Here is a 17,538-nt window from a genome sequence, read left to right as displayed (position 1 = left end):
CTCCATGCGCCTGCACCGGGCTGGCCGCTGATGGAATGCGCTGCCCGCTGGGGGCCACTCATACTGGGGCGGGTAGGTCGCGGGCGCACCCCACAGCCTCCATCAGTGCCTCAAGCCCCAGCAGTAGAGGCAGTGGCAGCGGCGCCTGCATGAACAGCCCGAGCAGGTAGCGTGTTCCACTCCGGCACCCGCTTTCCCACAGGCCTGAGCCCGGAGCAGCCGGGGATGAGCTGGTGATCCCAATGGCCTGACAACCCAGCGGCAGAGGCGGCCTTCGACCTGGGGACTGGTGAATGGGCAGAAGATGGCCCTGATCGCAGGAGGCTAGGCCTAGGGACCCTACCCACACGATTTAATCGTGCGCTGGGCCTCTAGTTTGATTAATAATGTATTAGCATAAAGAACTTAAGAGTCCAAGTTGCAACTTAACCATAAAATAATTTTGAAGTAATATTACCTTTTTATTTCAACATAAGATTAACATGTTCATTATGGTCTGAGAACATAGCTCTCTAATCCAGACCATATGCAGCAATTAGGAATTTTAACACACATAAACAAAAGATAGATTACTATTTATTACAGAGGGTTTTAAAAATATTTTTTAAAAATATATTTTTATTGATTTTTTTACAGAGAGGAAGGGAGAGAGATAGAGTTAGAAACATCGATGAGAGAGAAACATCGATCAGCTGCCTCCTGCTTGCCCCTTACTGGGGATTGAGCCTGCAACCAAGGTAAATGCCCTTGACTGGAATCAAACCCGGGACCTTTTAGTCCACGACCCGATGCTCTATCCACTGAGCCCAACCAGTCAGGGCTATTACAGAGGTTTTAAGTGGGTTCAGAGTACAAATACATGCCAAAATTTGCTAACATTAAGCTGAGCTAGTTCAAAATTGCAAACAACATTAAGAGTTAGGAAGTCTGACAAATTCCAAAAGAAACATGAAATTTACCCATGTTATTATGACTTTGCAATAAATTGAGCAGCTTTCCCTCTATTGTTTTAATGTAGTAGTCTCCAAATGCCCACAATTCTTTTTCTTTAAAAAAAAAAGTAATATACATATTGATTTCAGAGAGCATAGGAGAGGGAGAGAAGGATAGAAACATCCATGATAAGAGAGAATCATTGATCAGCTGCCTCCTGCACACCTCCTACGGGGGGTGGAGCTCACAACCCAGGCATGTGCCCTGACCGGGAGTCAAATCATGACCTCCTGGTTCATAGGTGGATGCTCAACCACTGAGCCATGCTGCTGAGCTTGTTTGCATTTATCTTCAGTTCATCTTAATAAGCCGGTTGACCTTAGATATAGATGCATCTTAAGATCCTCAGGGCCTTAGTCATAAGGGATTATTTTAGGCTTCTAGAAGATGCTACATGTATTTTTTAGATATTTTAAAATAAAATATTTTCTCTTTATAGTCATCTATTCAGTCATTCATTCAGTATTTCCGGGTGTATTTAATGCTGGAAAAAGGCATCTGAGCAATAAAAAATGTGATATTTTCACAGCATTCATTAACCTGTAAAGTGTTATTTTCTTTACTCTGGTCATTTTATAGTATAGAAGACCTTGAATGTAGACCCTGTTTATTAGAGACTCCTGAATGCATAAATCAATTTTGACATTTTCTTTGGTCTAATGATAATGTGACTTGTTAATAATCACTGTAGTAACTTCCAATTAATGCGAATTGTGACTTCAGATTAGGTTCCTTCTAATTAGTACTTTGTCATTTTACCTCATCAGAAAATGGTGTTTGCTGATCTGGAATTAAGGAGAGTTCCATTTGGCAATAGGTGGTTCATTAACACATAGAAAGAAATAGACTGGCTCACACCCTTTTTGCCAATAGCAAGTGTTTTTTTAAAAAAATATATTTTATTGATTTTTTACAGAGAGGAAGGGAGAGGGATAGAGAGTCAGAAACATCGATGAGAGAGAAACATCGATGAGAGAGAAACATCGATCAGCTGCCTCCTGCACACTCCCCACAGGGGATGTGCCTACAACCAAGGTACATGCCCTTGACTGGAATCGAACCTGGGACCTTTCAGTCCATAGGCTGATGCTCTATCTGCTGAGCCAAACCAGTTAGGGCAATAGCAAGTGTTTTTGTTAAAAGGAAAAGCTTGCCCTGCTTTGTGGGGATAGTGGTGGCAGATTTCTTATCCAAAACCCTTTTCTTTTTAGGAAAAAGATGTTTGAAAAGGAGACATTGAAATGAAACCAAGAGTGGTAATCACAAGGCTCCAAACGATAGTGAATGTACTAAGGAGAAATTTGGGATGCCTCAGCAGTTAGCCACTCTATAAATAATGAAAGAAGATAGAATTTCATAGCATAGGATTTTAGAATGTTACAGTTATAAAGAACCTTAAGAGATCACTTAACCCTAACTCTCCCTTTAGAAATGATGGGGTTGAGGCCCAGAGAGGAGAAGTAATTGAAATTCATATAGGTTGTCAGTATTAAGTCTAATTTTAGCCCAAGGTTTCTGTCCAGTGTTCTAGTTCACTACCATATATTATTACTGTCTTAATTAGTGTGCTATCAGGAAGATTAAACTTAGGCTTTGCAGAAAATGTGATGATTGAACTAAGGTTGGAAAATACAGTAATTTATTTTCTTCAGGTTTGTCAGAAGTTTGGTACGAGATTATGCCAGAGAACTTAAACTTCTTTTACCGTAAGTGACAAAGTAAGTGATGAAGAAGTATAAGGATTTTTAAATTTGGCATGTAAATGCTTTTTAAATTAAATGTCATTTGGAATAAGGAGCTCAACTATGTAATTTAAGAGGTGTAGCTTTTACAGAAGTATGGCTAGAGGCACAAAATAGGTCAGAAATGAATATTAGCAGAACAAAGAGCACAACGTAGTTCATCTTCATATAGAAGTCATCCCTAGCATCCTAGGGCAAAGGGACATTCTTACCTCATCGCTTGAAATGCTTTCTCTGCTGTTGAAATGTGAGACAAACAGCTGAAAGGATCAGGTTTTGAGTGGATACTGATGTCTCCAGACTATTTTGATTTCAAGTATACCGATAGCTGTATACCAAGTTATATCTATTTATGTTGAAATCTAGAGGCCTTCACTCTCAGGGGAGGATGAATAAATGAGACAGCAGGAAGAGATCAATTTTCTAAGCCTCCCTTTTTGTATTTATTGCAAGGTGTTTTTACAGTTGTTACTTTTGTCCACTTTAAAAAAAATTCAGATTGTTTGAAATTAGTAAAAGAAAATGTGAATGATTTTCAAATAGACTAAATTGAGCGTTGATAATTTAAAAGCCTATTATTTTTGTTTGCCTTGGCTCTGCCTATTGCACTTAAATATTTCTTTAGGAAGGACCTATTCTGACCCATGATCTTCCTGGAAAAATCAGTGTAAGCACTTGAATTTCAAATGCATGTCTTTTACATTTAAATTGCTGTTCTTTGCTGTAGGAAGAGCTCATGAAAACCAGCTATAGTTCATAAGGCTGGTCTCTTGCAGTGAAATTAGAGGCCATTAGAACTATTGGTCTTATTTCCAACTGAATTAGTTAACTGCTTGTTAAGGTTCAGAGCTTATTGACCAATAGGCATTTATTACTGTGGCCATAATGACACAATGATTTCCATTACATTCCAGAGTTTGTGGAAATGAAAAAGAGATCTTGCAAAGAAAGTTGTTAGTGGTTGCATTTAATTATTAGGATTAATTAGGCATTTAAATGTGGATATAAAATATATTTTAAAAACAAGTATTTCTCTTTCATTGCTCTGAGCCAGTTGTGCCGAAGGGAATGAAAATATTGTTCTTTCTTGAAAATACAGCTGGTTCTCTTGTTTCACAAAATGTATGCACAGCAATTGCTGATCAGTGTCTTCAGAGAGTACTTATCAATATTGCAGAATATTTGGTAGTTTAACATTTGCCATTAATAATATTCAGGATAATTTTGAAAATAATCAACATGGTTGCTATTGTACATTAAAAGTACTCACCTGGGAACTTAAGAAAATGATTTGTCTTTTTTTCGAAGACTTTTAATGTAATAATTTCAGAACCTATATTTTCATTACTTTTATTTAATTATGGTCACAATTTTATAATTAACAAGGATTCTTTACATAAGATATCAATTAAATTAGAGGCTTTGTGCATCATTTTTGAATTTGTGATTAAATATGCATTTTAGGACCTAGTTAAAATAACTTATTAAAAAATTAATATATCCTGAAAAGGTAGAAAAAATGACAGATTATGAAGTGGAACCTAGTTTTTAAGCTTTTGGGATTTTATCCATTACATTAAAAATTGACGTGGGATCTGAATATTCATCTCCAAAACCATTTGAAATGATAAGCTGCAGAATTAGAGCTACTTCTCTGTAGAAGACTCATTTGCAAGTGTCAGCCAACATTCCTTTCAAACAACGTGAAATGGGTTTCTTAATTTACTTTAGAAGTGGTTTCAGAAAGTTGATGCAACCAAGTTCATTTGCATTCTCTCTGGACAGGATAAATCCACTTCATTGATATTAGTTTGGATAATTTCTCCCCATGGGGCAGTGCATCTTTTTCAAACTCGGATCCAAGAGCATTATGGGAAAAGCTTTGTGGGTTAAATTCATATCTGTCCTAGCTAGGGAGCATGCTGAGCCACATAAAAAAAGTCAATATAGATTTAGGCTCTATGGATTTCAGTGTCTAAGGACAGGAAAGTGTCTCAGGAGAAAACTGGGATTTTTGAAAGTCACTCTGTTCAAGGAATGTATTTGAAAGCAGCCAGGATTGATAATTTAGGAAAAGCAGAATGAGAGAAGGTATGCTAGTGGTGTGGAATTTTTTTAGTTAATAAATATTTTTTCTCTTTTTTCTAATAAATATTTATTGATGCATAGATGATATATCCAGGGTCAGCTATAGTGTATGGATATGAATAATAAAAAAAAGATCCCTGCCTTTGAAGAACTCATTTTCTATTAATTTTGTTCATTTGTGCTCCCTTATGAAGACTGTTTTAAAGGGAAGCTGTGTGTTATGGGTGTGGAGACCTGGCTTCAGCGCCCGATGGTTCTGGATTTGAATCTCTATTCTGTCACTTACAAGCTATTACCTTGGACAAGTTATTTAATCTTTAGCAGCCTCAGCATCCCTATCTTTAAAGGAAGATATAATAATCTACCTTGTCGGATTAAGACTAAATAACATTACTTATGTAAAAGTGCTTGTCATATGCTAGCGGATGTATCAGTTCCATTTCTTCTCCTTTCTGTAATATTGCTAGTCCTGTAAACCAGTGACATTATTTATGACCTAGGTCATTGTGAACTGGGTGGATAATATTACCACCCTTTACAGCATAATTTCTTTTTATGGAAAAAATGCTTAAACATTCTTAACAACTGACTTGAAAATGAACTTGTAGAAAACAATTCCTGTGTTAGTTGAGGAAGACCCATATTCCTTACGTGTGCTTACTTATATGTTGTCTTGAAACAATTCCTAAATTATTGAGTGGGCAGCTTTTATATATATCTCCCCAGGTTGATTATATACATACTTTCTGAAATCTGATATTAATTATTTCTTCTTATATATCCCTGTGGTACTGAATACTTTTATATGTAGTAGGTAGTAAACATATTTTAAAAATTAAATTTATTGGGGTAACATATAAATTTTGGGTATATACTTTTGTAATACAACATCTGTATACTCCTTTTGACAACACATTCTTTTTAAAAAATACATATTGTTATTGATTTCAGAGGAAGGGAGAGGGAAAGAGAGATAGAAACATCAATGATGAGAGAGAATCATTGATTGGCTGCCACCTGCATGCCCCACACTGGGGATCGAGCCTGCAACCCAGGGATGTGCTCTTCAGTTCACAGGCTGACGCTCTATCCGCTGAGCCAAACCAGTGAGGGCTGGTAACACATTCTTGATAAAAGGTGAAACCTTTACAGAAAAAATGCCAAAGATGAATTTAATTAAAAATATGAAATAATTTTGATTCTGTAGTTTAAAACTTGTCAACAAATAATAATAGAAAATGTTTCAATTTAAAGTCAGACTAAAAGTATAAAAGTTTTATAGAAAGAGAGTTTTAAATGATGAAGGGAACAATGTTGGCAATTTGTGATCTTTGGAAGAGGGTGTGGAATCATGTCACTCTTGCACAAAAAGTACCTCTCAAATAGCATAGCAGCATTTATGGTGTAAGAGACCCCAATAAGTCAAAGAAGAGCATTAATCTGGGACTGTTTAGCCAGTTGTCCCATTTAGACTGAGGCACCAGTTGTCTATGAACGTCACTCTTCATGCCTGATTGCCAAGACCTAGATTTATTGATAGAGCTTTGCATTTGTATTTGGCGGTTGTGCTTGTTTTCAAATGATTTTTTGTAAAATATAGATAATCCCTGTGAATAGGTAATTTTTTAGTACATTGATATTATACCCAAATAAAAATCTCTGACCATTTCTTAATCAAAATAATTTATTAAGTTTCTAGGTATGGAGGAACTGCTATGCTATTCTCATGGCTTTTTTGAAAGGAAATTCATCTGCCCTATCTCCGCCGTTCCCTTTTTGGAATTGCTGCCATCATTTCATAAGAATGCATCACCGATAGGACTATTACACTGATGAATGAAAGCTCCTGCGCCTGTTGACAGGCACTAAGTAGGCTCTAAGCAAACTGAAACTCATTGAATCTTAGCAGGGCTATTAAGAAAATAAGTGCAAATTGTCAGGAGAAGAGAGATTTGTTCCTTAACATCATCACTTGACTCTTGGGTAAGAAATGTTAGGCAAGAAAGAGACTGTTTCAATTTGTCATCCTCTTGAGACCTCAAGATGCTATCTGCGGTGCTGAAATAAGCCATTCCTTCCTATGAGCAGAGAAAATGAGAAAATGGTTTATGCCCAGATTGGTCCATTTAGTTAGGAGGACAGCCACATAAATAACTACTTAAGAAAACAGAAACAAAGAAAGAAAATGGGAAACCTGAATCCCTGGCATAGACCCTTCAGGATTAAAGTCTCTGTAAATAGCATGTACAAAAAACAGAACTCTCTGTTTAGTACAACTATAATGGACTCAGAGGCAGATGTTGTGAACTTTAACCTCTGTTTACCTTAGTTTTCCCATCTATAAAATCAGAGTCATTTTCTTTTCATGTCTCGTAGGGGAAAGCTAGATTAGCTCATGATTGAGAGAAAGCCCTGGCATCAAGGGGCTATAGAAGTGTTATGAGGATGATAATGTAATTACTGAACATGTGTCAGCAATATGATGTGACTATTTAGAAATACATAAGATCCCCGGATGTACACAGGCAGACAATCAGCACATATATCAATCGCACTTACTTTTTATTATGTTTTTGTGATTTAGTTATTTTTAAAAAATCTGTTTATCTATTTACCTTATTGAGAAAGGGGACTCTTTGGAAGTGGGGAGGCAATGTGATGTAGGTGAAAAGAGCTTTGATTTTTTTTCATTTTAAAATTATTTTTATTTTCAATTACAGTCGGCATACATTATATTAGTTTCAGGTGTATACTCCAGTGATTAGACATTACATAACTTTCTAAGTGATCTTCCTGATATATCTCAACACCATACATAGTTATTAGAATATTATTGACTATACCAGAGGGATGTCCGACTGCCAGCTTAGGCCTGCTCCCCGCGTTATGTTACTGTATGGCTTTGCCCTTCACAGACCCCTATTTGAATTATAATTGGATGAGAAAAGCAAGAATTGATAGATCAGAAGCTAAGAAAGATCAAGGAGTGAATCACTAATGTTGGAATTTCATCTGCTCAAGAAAGCCTTATGTAGAACTTCCACATCCCAATATACTAGTATAGCACTTACGGTAATAATCCTGATAGACTGCTTTTAGAGGTTCCCATTAATCTGACATAGTTTGGGTATATCCACATTATGGGAGGTAAGATGCCAAGTCTTTTTGCCAATAGTTAGTGAGAATTCAGAATCCTTTAATTTCCATGTTGTTGACGTCAGTGTTTTTCTGAATCCACCATTCTTTCGGCTCATTCTTATTTTTTTCTATTTTGCTTCTGGTCTTACCATATTCCCCAGGATCAGGCTATGTGTGCGAAGGGAGGATTGGTAGGGCAGGTGCACCGAACTCATGCTGAAGCCAGATGATTCTTGGAGAATGTTCAGGAAATTCCCTTGGTTTTCTTCTTGGCACAACTTTATACACCTCCTATGCCATACCCATAGAATGAAGGCATAAGATCTAGGAAGTTCAGAACCACTGCTTTTGGAGACTTCATAAACTTCTTTCATTGTTTATTTTGAAAGCTTAGAAGAGAAATTCCAGATTATGGTACACACATTTTATAATCTGACATATACTTTACCACTGGGAATCCCTCCAGTGCTAGGAAATGATACTGCTTAGTTATTTAACTCTTGGTTGTCATTTCATCTTTTCTTTATCTTCTTATCAGATTTCTAATTTCTTTTAAAAATATGTTATCTTAACACTTTTGATACAATTCACTGAAAACTAATTTTGGGAAAAGAAATAGCTGATGTGATATGAAACAATCAGGATTGAGAGCAGATTTCTTTTAGAAATTGATATCAAATGTACCAAAAGCAGCACTGGGGAGAGAAGCAATTCACAGCTGCAGATTTGGTTAGAACATTATGTTGAGGCCATTTGGGTCTCTGACTCTGGCTTGCAAACTAAATAATGGTGTTTTCTAAAATAGCCTCCAATCTCTTGCATGTGCTTTCAGCACACAATAAGACAGACTAGTAAAAATAGAAGTATAGTTTTCTGGAGAGATAGGCATGATTACTCCCAGCTGAGCAGGTAAAACACATGAAGAATGTGTTCTTTGCTGATTCTTAAGGTTTTATTTTTATTTTTAATGTAAAGTGTCAGCAAATAGAAGAGAGAGAAAATTCACTTGAAAATGTCACAAAAGAAAAGAAGCATAGTAAATTGTATTGCAGGTAAAAATTCATTTTAGCCAGCAAACAAGCAAGCATTGGTTGAGGAGCTTGCTGATGGCTCCTTTTGTTTGTCTTTGATTTAAAGCCTCAAACCTGTAATCTAATTAACATCGACTGAGTTGCAAGTACAGTGGCCTGTTTGGTTCAATAATAATACATTTTTATGAAAGGTTAATGAAATGAATTTTCTTTCCATCCAATTCATTAAAAATTGTTCTACAATCAACGGTTGCTAATGGAATAGAGATTAAATATTCACGTTCATAAATTTTCTGTGTCATTTCTGATTTTCCTTCATTTCTGCCTCCATAGGTTGAATTTTACAAGTACAAGAATTCCCAGACAAAAGGCTTGATTTAGAGGTTAATTGCATACCATTAATTTTTTTAATCAAAGAGATAATGTGGAATAGTGGAAAGAGTTTGGCAGCAGGTTTGTCTCTCTTTGTAGCTGTATGATTTGGGGCAGGTATCATAATCACCTCTTTTTTTGCAGTAGTTGTCATAAGAACTTCTCGCAGAATGTTGTGAGGGTTAATGATAAACTGTGGAAAGCGCCTACCACAGTGTTGGGCACAGAGAGTAGTTCAACAAATGATAGCTAGGAAAGGTTTTGGAGAATAAAACACCTACATATATGCACTAAGACTTATGATACCGTGCAGTGCAGGGTGGATATTGTAGGACGGGGTTCTTATTGATTCTAAGATAGGTATCAGGCTTGGGTATCAGAACATCTTGTAGTAATTCTAATAATAAGTCTTTTAGGAAAAACTCTGAGAGGAAGGACTGTTTTATGTTTCGACAAATACATTTTTGGTCTTCTTTTCCACTTAGGCCAAAGAACCTTATTTAATCTGCATATGATGTTTTTCCCAAACAATGAATTTACTAGATAAGTGAAGCTTACACAAGCAACTGCCAAAAGTGTGAATATTTTAAAAAGCAATTTAAAATAAAATTTTTATTATTTTCAATTACAGCTTCCTAGTACATTCAGTATTATTTTGTATGTTTCAGCCATACAGCATACTGATTAGACAACCATATACTTTACAAAGTGTTCCCCCCAATATTTCCACTGACAACCATACATAGTTGTTACAATATTAACTATATTTCCTATGCTGTACTTTATATTCCCATGACTATTTTGTAACTACCAATTTGTACTTCTTAATCCTTTCACCTTTTGTACCCAGTCCCTCAACCCTCATCCCCTCTGGTAGCCATCAGTCTGTTTTCTTTATCTCTGAGTGTGCTTCTGTTTTGTTTGTTCATTCATATTGTTTTTTAGAGTCACATATGAGTGAAATCATATGGTATTTGTCTTTCTCTTACTGACTTATTTTACTTAGCATAATACCCTCTACGTTCATCCATGCTGTCACAAATCGTAAGATTTCATTCTTTTTTATGACCGAGTTATATTTTATTGTATATATGTACCACAGCTTTTTTATCTACTTGTCTATTGATAGGCACTTGGGTTGCTCCCTAGCTTGGTTATTGTAAATAACACTTCAGTGAACATAGGGGTGCATATGTATTTTTTGAAGTGCTTTGCGTTTCTTCGAATAATTCCCCAGAAGTGGAATCGCTGGGCCATTTTTTAATTTTTATTTTAAAATTGCCCTCAAACATATTACCTTTGGAACAGAAGATGCCAAACCTAAGTTTTAACTATTTCCTTAATGACTCAAGGTGATCATTATGATTATTACTTTTTGTTTTGGGCTTAATTTTTGTCAGTCCCTCACCCAGTTTACCAAAGGTGATTTCAGTCTGCAGACTGGTGAAGTGGATGAGCCATCTGATTAAATAGTTAATGCCAAACTGACAGTAACAATGAGAAATTCACTTCTGTTCAATATTTTAAAAAGTACCTACTCTGTTTTATATTTAATATGTGATGTCATTTGCAACTATTGAGGTCGTCAGTATCATCCTCTGTGTAAGTGAAAATAGAACATGAAGTGTGGTGAAGTCAAGTTCCTTGTCCAAAGGTGCACAACTAAAATGTTACTGGGATAGCATTTCAGTGTCAGCCTAATGAGTCCTTTCTCTTTCACCACATCTGCCTTGAGAGGAAGTCAGCCTCAGTTCAGAGCTTTTGTAATAGTTATTTCACTTGTTTAGTGTATTCTCCTTTCACTTTCCAATTTAGATTTGTGTTTGGAGGTTTGTTAGAGAAAGATCAAACTCTAGAACTGCATTGTCTAATCCAGTGACTACAAGCAACTGTCCAATTCAGTGACTATTAGCCACATTTAAAGTATTTAAAATGAAATTTAAAATGTAGTTTCTTAGTCACACTGTCCACATTTCAAGTGCTCAGTGTCCACATATGGCCGGCTAACAGTTACCATTATCAGAGAACAGTTCCATCATTGCGGAAAGTGCTATTAATTTCTCCCTTGTTCTAAATGAAACATGTAACAAAATATACAGGTGACTATTTGATGCAAGATGGTAAACATTTATTGAGGGCATGGGTTATATGCCTTCATTTTTATGTCATATATATATTTTTAACCCTCACTCAAAGATATTTTAAAAATTAATTTGAGAAAGAGAGGAAGGGAGGGAGGGAAAGAAACATCCATGTGAGAGAGAAACATTGAATGGTTGCCTCCTGTACACACCCTGACCAGGGATTGAACCTGCAACTGAGGTACGTGCCCTGACGGAATCGAACAGGCAACATTTTTGGTGTACGGATGATGCTCCAACCAACTGAGCCACCTGCTTGGGGCATTAGTCACATTTTTTTCTTCTTTCTATATATATACTAGAGGCCTGATGCACTAAATTTGTGCAAGAGTAGGCCTTCGCAGCCGTGGCGGCTTCCTCGATCCCGCAATCTCTCGATCCAGAAGGACGTCCGGACGGCCGTTTGGTAGATTTGCATATTACCCTTTTATTGTTATAGATATTTTTATTGATTTCAGAGAGGAAGGGAGAGGGAGAGATAGAAACATCAATGATGAGAGGGAATCATTGATTGACTGCCTCCTGTGTGTCCCCCATTTGGGGCTGAGCCTGCAACCCAGGCATGTGCCCTTGATCGGAATTGAATTCGGGACCCTTCAGTCTGCAGGCTGACGCTCTATCCACTGAGCCAAACCAGCTAGGGCCATTATGCCACATTTTTAAAGCACAGGACTCAGTTCACATTTTTATGTGATCTAATGTATAATTTGTAATATGTAATAAATTTTATAGAGGTAATGTGTATATATTTATATTTACTCACATGTTAGATATCTGTTTTAAGCACTACAAACTGTCTTTTATTTTCCTATGCAATGAATGCATTCCTTATAAAGTATATGAAAGTCAAGTATATGAAAATATTAAAGAAAATATTGACATGTTCAGTGAGTCGGGGTGTTAATTACTAGAGAACTAAAACTAAAATCTCAAATTGTGCCTTTTCTTTTGAGAATCATTTTTTTATATATTCTCTAATTTTATTCTTTTCTATCATGACTGGAGTCTAGTTAGTTGTTCTGTGTATATCAAAAATGTTAAAAGGTTTTGTGCTTTTGATATTCTGTAATCATTTTCATTTTTGACCCAGTTGTGTTAAATTATAGATTAATGCTGCTGCTTTTTAAAAACTAGTATCAGCATTTCTATTGTCCCCATTTGGCATTTTTAAATTAAATAAGGGAAATTCAGTAAAATAGTTTTAAATTTATAAATATTATTTAAAAAGATGATGTGGTAGCAGGTGATGTGATTGGCTAGCAGGTATATTACTGTGTTATAGTTATAGATGTTTATTCTTCAGAAGATGTAAAAGTTGAAATTCTAACAGTGAAAGACAGATTGGGAACATTAAAATATAAAATTTGAAAGTATAGATTAAATCGAAGGCACAATATTTGTAAATGCTTGGATTAAGTAATAGACTATGTGTTGTACATGTAAATGAATACTCTTAATTTAAATGTTATTATATATTACATTTGTTATAAATATATGTACATACCTATGGTAGTGTTTACCTCATAAGTTACTTGAGCCATGTGAGAGTAGAATTTTAGGTTGAGTGATATATTAGAATTGTGAACCAGGAATGGAGTGTTGGAAATAAAGACTTACAGGTCCTTCATTGTTTCCAGTGGCACTTGAAGAGTGAAGAGCTTTCTCTTTCACATGTTTAGTCTCTGAGTGTTTTTACTTTAACCCTGTCTTAGAATTTTAGGAATGCTGCAATAAAATATCATAGGCTGGGTGGCTTAAATGACAAACATTTATTTCTCATAGTTCTGAAAACTGAGAAGTCCCAGATTAAGTTGACGGCATATTTGGTGTCTGGTGAGGTAAATAGATGGCTATTTTCCTGGTTAATAGATAGCTATCTTCTTGCTGTGTCCTTACATAGTGGAAGGAGAGGGACGGCTTTCTGGGGTCTCGTTTATAAGGGTACTGATCCCATTCAGAGGGCTCCACTCTCATGACCTAATCCCCCCTAAAGCCCTAAATACCATCACATTGAGGATTAGGTTTCAACATATTAATTTTGGAAGGACACAAACATTTAATCTATGGCAAACTCTCTGAGGTGAGAAGAATGGCCACTTAATAAAGAACAAATACTAGCAGTTTTAACAACAGGGCATAAATGCTTCAGTCATTTGTTACATTTTTATTACTGCTTAAGTATTACAAAATCTTACTAGTAAGCAGCTCTACAGGTAGCAGTCGAGACATTTATAGCTGTTTATATTCTTCCCTTCTAGATTGTGAGCACATTGAGAGTCTGCGTCCTCTGTTTTATAGTGCCTGGTGCTGTAGATCTTTAGGGAATATTAATTGAAGGAAGGAATGAACTATTCTTGTAACGCAGTTGTATTTGTGAGGTGATAGTTTAGTAGCATGTGTGGAATAATCACTGAGGGTTCTTTGTGGGGAACAACAAAAAATAAATGAATGACTGTGCAACACTTGAAAATCTACCTTTAGTCCAGTATGTTAACTAGCTCCTTATACGTTTCTCTTGGCTAAAGCTTCAGGTTAAAACCGTTGTTCTCAGGGCATAGGTGTTCTTATAGTCAATTCATGTTGTCCTTCTTCCTCCATCTGCAACGTAACCAGTGACCAGAATGTGGTGTATGCGTGGGGGGAGGGGCGCTTAGGCAGGGGAATAGATTTTCTGAGGTTGGCTGGGCACCGAGTGTTTAATATTGCTTCCTTCAGCATGGTGCACATATATTGCCTCTGCTCAATCCGAAGTGATCAAAATGTCCCCTTTCCCAGATGAAGCAGCTTCCTGTGAGACCTCTGATTCTGAGGAAGAGAGAAATTAGTAGCAGGAATCAATAGGGGAGAGGCAGATAGGCGATAGCAGATTACATCCATTTTCTTGAAGCAGCTGTGAATCTCAGCACGCTTTCCCCTTGGCTTTGGAAGAGGCTGACAGAGGACCCTGTGGGTGGCTGCTGCATCTCCCAAGACCGGAGTGCCAGTTTCTTCTTGTTGGGTAGCTCAGATTTTTGTCTGGGAGCCTTACAGCAGTGAGTTTCCCAGTTGCCAGTAGTCTCTTATGGAGCCAGGAGAGGAGCAAATGAAGCCATGATAGGAATTGAATAATATATTGCATAGTAAAATATTTGTTGGATTCCTTACATTCTGTTAGTTTGTAATTATGTGTTCTTAGTAAGATTCTTTTCTTATTTAACTAATAATCAAAATAGCTAATTTTATTGAATATTTTTGTCAGACACTGTGCTGAATTCTTTTTATTCTATTACATGAACGAGGGGTCCTCAAACTACAGCCCACGGGCCACATGCAAATACAAATATTGTATTTGTTCCTGTTTTGTTTTTTTACTTCAAAATAAGATATGTGCATAGGAATTTGTTCATAGTTTTTTTTTTTAAACTATAATCCGGCCCTCCAACAGTCTGAGGGACAGTGAACTGGCCCCCTGTTTAAAAAGTTTGAGGACCCCTGACATGAACCCACAATCTAGGTCATATTATCATCCACTTGAACTTGATAGTGGCGTACCTCTCACAGAAGTATCAAAAACTGATTTCTATTCAGCTGTTTGTACATGCAGTGAATATTGCATGGAGCAAAGTTGGGAGAGCCCCACTCTGAGTTAGGAACAGGGGTTTGTCAGAGCTTGACTTATTATGCTGTCTTGGCAGGGGTATAAACTAAGCTTGTGACTGAGAAAAATTGTGTGAATATGGGTTAGCGATTGTGGAAGGGAATGAGGGAGGACTAAGGGAGACCTTTGAAAGCCTTCCATACCTCTTTTCAAAATCCTCCCCCCAAAGAAAGGAAGACAAGATTGTGGGTGACATGGTCCAGTCATACCTTTTTCATCTAATTATTGAGTGTCCTAAGAAAACAATATGTGCACACTCTTCTTTAACTGCTGTGTGAACTTGATATCACGACTGGCCTTTAACACAACTTCGCCCGACTAAAAAGTAGATATATCACATTTTTCAATGATTTCTGTTGGCAGGCAGGAAAATCAGTTCTCTCAGTGAAGTAATGAATGATAAAATTTTGCTCTAAATATGTAAGAAATTATCAAAATCCATTGCTATTAAGATTATTGTGTATTTTTAGTTTTATTGTGATACCACTGACATACAGCATTGAATAGATTTAACTTATACAATATAATGATTTGACTTACATATATTGTCAAATGATTGCCACATACATTTTTTAAAAATATCAGTAACTAAAAACATCTTTTGTTTCTTTCCATAAATTATAATTATAGTGTACAGATAATTGGCATGTATATATTATATAAAGTTACATTCTTTTAATTTGGCTTTAATATAGTATTTCTGAAATTATGTAAACTGTAGTTATTTTTAGTTGTAATGTTGCATATATTGCCTCTCAGATTTTCAAAATCACCTAAAATGTGAAATGAAAAGGACAGTGAAAAATGTCTATAAAACACATTAAAGGTTGAAACAGTGGCTGAGTCCAGTGAAAGGAAGTGATCTTATGAATTAGTAATGGAAGCACATTTATAGGTTAGTGTCTCACTGGGGTCTGAGTTTTAACAGCTGCTGATAGTTTAAACTGAAATAGAAATCTGAATAGCCTGTAATAATCTATGAGTATTCATTCTGTTTATGGGTTGTTTCTTAATAGAAACACTGAATAGCATTGCCTATCTTAAATTATCTCAAAGGGTAGTTGTAAAAATGAAATAAGATAAGGTAAAGAAATACGTTTTGTAAACATTAAATGTGCTCTCACTCAATCTCTGTGTGTGTACGTGTACATATAAAATTATAAAATTATGTGTTAAGTTTAGTGAGTAGTAGTTTTAGAAGTTACTTGAAACTTTATTTAGATCCCATGAATACAATTTGTGGCAACTCAAAGTATATTGGACTGAAAAGTCAAAATTGTGTTATAAGTATGTGGTATTGTAAGAATGTTGAAGTTACATAGGAGGCTAAATATTTTAGAAGCAGATGTTCATAAACAGTGAATGAATTAATATGTCATTTTTATGTGTTATTTAATCAGGTACAAGTTCCTTTGCTGGTTAAATACTAGTAACACTTGGTTCATTTACTTATTTTTACTCTGTGTGCTTGAAAACAAACTTCACTTCCTTAAGACTATTCTAAACTTTAAATATTTTATTAACTTCTTGGCCCTTTCTTCAATTACTAGAAGGAGGGATGTTCTACAATCAACAACTGATGATACTAGCTTTAAAACTAATCCAATTGAAGCATACAAAAACAATCTGATTTTGTTTCTAAGCAAAGCACATATATTTTAGATAACAGCTTTTAAATATTATGTCTGAAATACTACATTTGATATGACCATGTTATGTTACTCACTATTAAGATTGCCTTAATAATAATCACATATTTATTTTTCCCATTCATTACATAAATGGAGAAAATATACCATAAGTGGAATTTGAGTGTCTCTCATTTGTCTTGCACTGTACCACCTACTTTGGTGAGATATAAAGAAATCTCCAAAATCCTGTCCTTGAGGAGCTTATGCTATTAAAGGTGGGATAAGAAATATTTTTCAAATAATCAAAAACAATAAAAGCAATATGTGAATAAATGCCAAAGGATGTGATAAAATTTATGTGTTCTAGAATTGAAAAGAATATATTATAATTTATCTGAGAGAAGTATGCTTACATTTTACGATATTGGAAGAGATCAGATTTGATTACAAACTATTTACTAGGTCTTTGAATTAAGACCATCTCAATCATAGTTCCACTGATCTGTTGTTCTACTAAAGAATCAGCAGCAGCCTTGATGGAGCATGATGTATAAGCAAACATGCATTGTATTTTCTTCATTTTCAGGCATACTTCCGACAGGGTGTTGCCCTCCAGTACCTCGGACGTCATGCCGATGCCCTGGCAGCGTTTGCATCTGGACTGGCTCAGGACCCCAAGAGTCTCCAGCTTCTGGTGGGGATGGTAGAAGCTGCCATGAAATCTCCCATGAGAGGTAAGTATGATAAAAGTATTTGGTCTGGCAT

The 17,538-nt window shown here is 35.9% G+C and overlaps 1 protein-coding gene across 2 annotated transcripts in view; it reads left to right on the top strand.

The window, feature by feature from the left end:
- The window catches only part of TTC28 (tetratricopeptide repeat domain 28), a 397,370-nt gene that overhangs the window by 177,777 nt on the left and 202,055 nt on the right, over window positions 1–17,538 (top strand). For both annotated transcript variants that reach the window (XM_014542487.1, XM_014542488.1), the window contains one exon: window positions 17,360–17,507. In XM_014542487.1, the coding sequence (XP_014397973.1) occupies window positions 17,360–17,507 (148 nt within the window). The remainder of the gene's footprint in view (window positions 1–17,359; window positions 17,508–17,538) is intronic.

This window comes from Myotis brandtii, unplaced genomic scaffold (genome assembly GCF_000412655.1).
Source record: "Myotis brandtii unplaced genomic scaffold, ASM41265v1 scaffold303, whole genome shotgun sequence".
NCBI lineage: Eukaryota > Metazoa > Chordata > Mammalia > Chiroptera > Vespertilionidae > Myotis > Myotis brandtii.
This window is presented reverse-complemented; position numbering and strand designations above follow the sequence as displayed.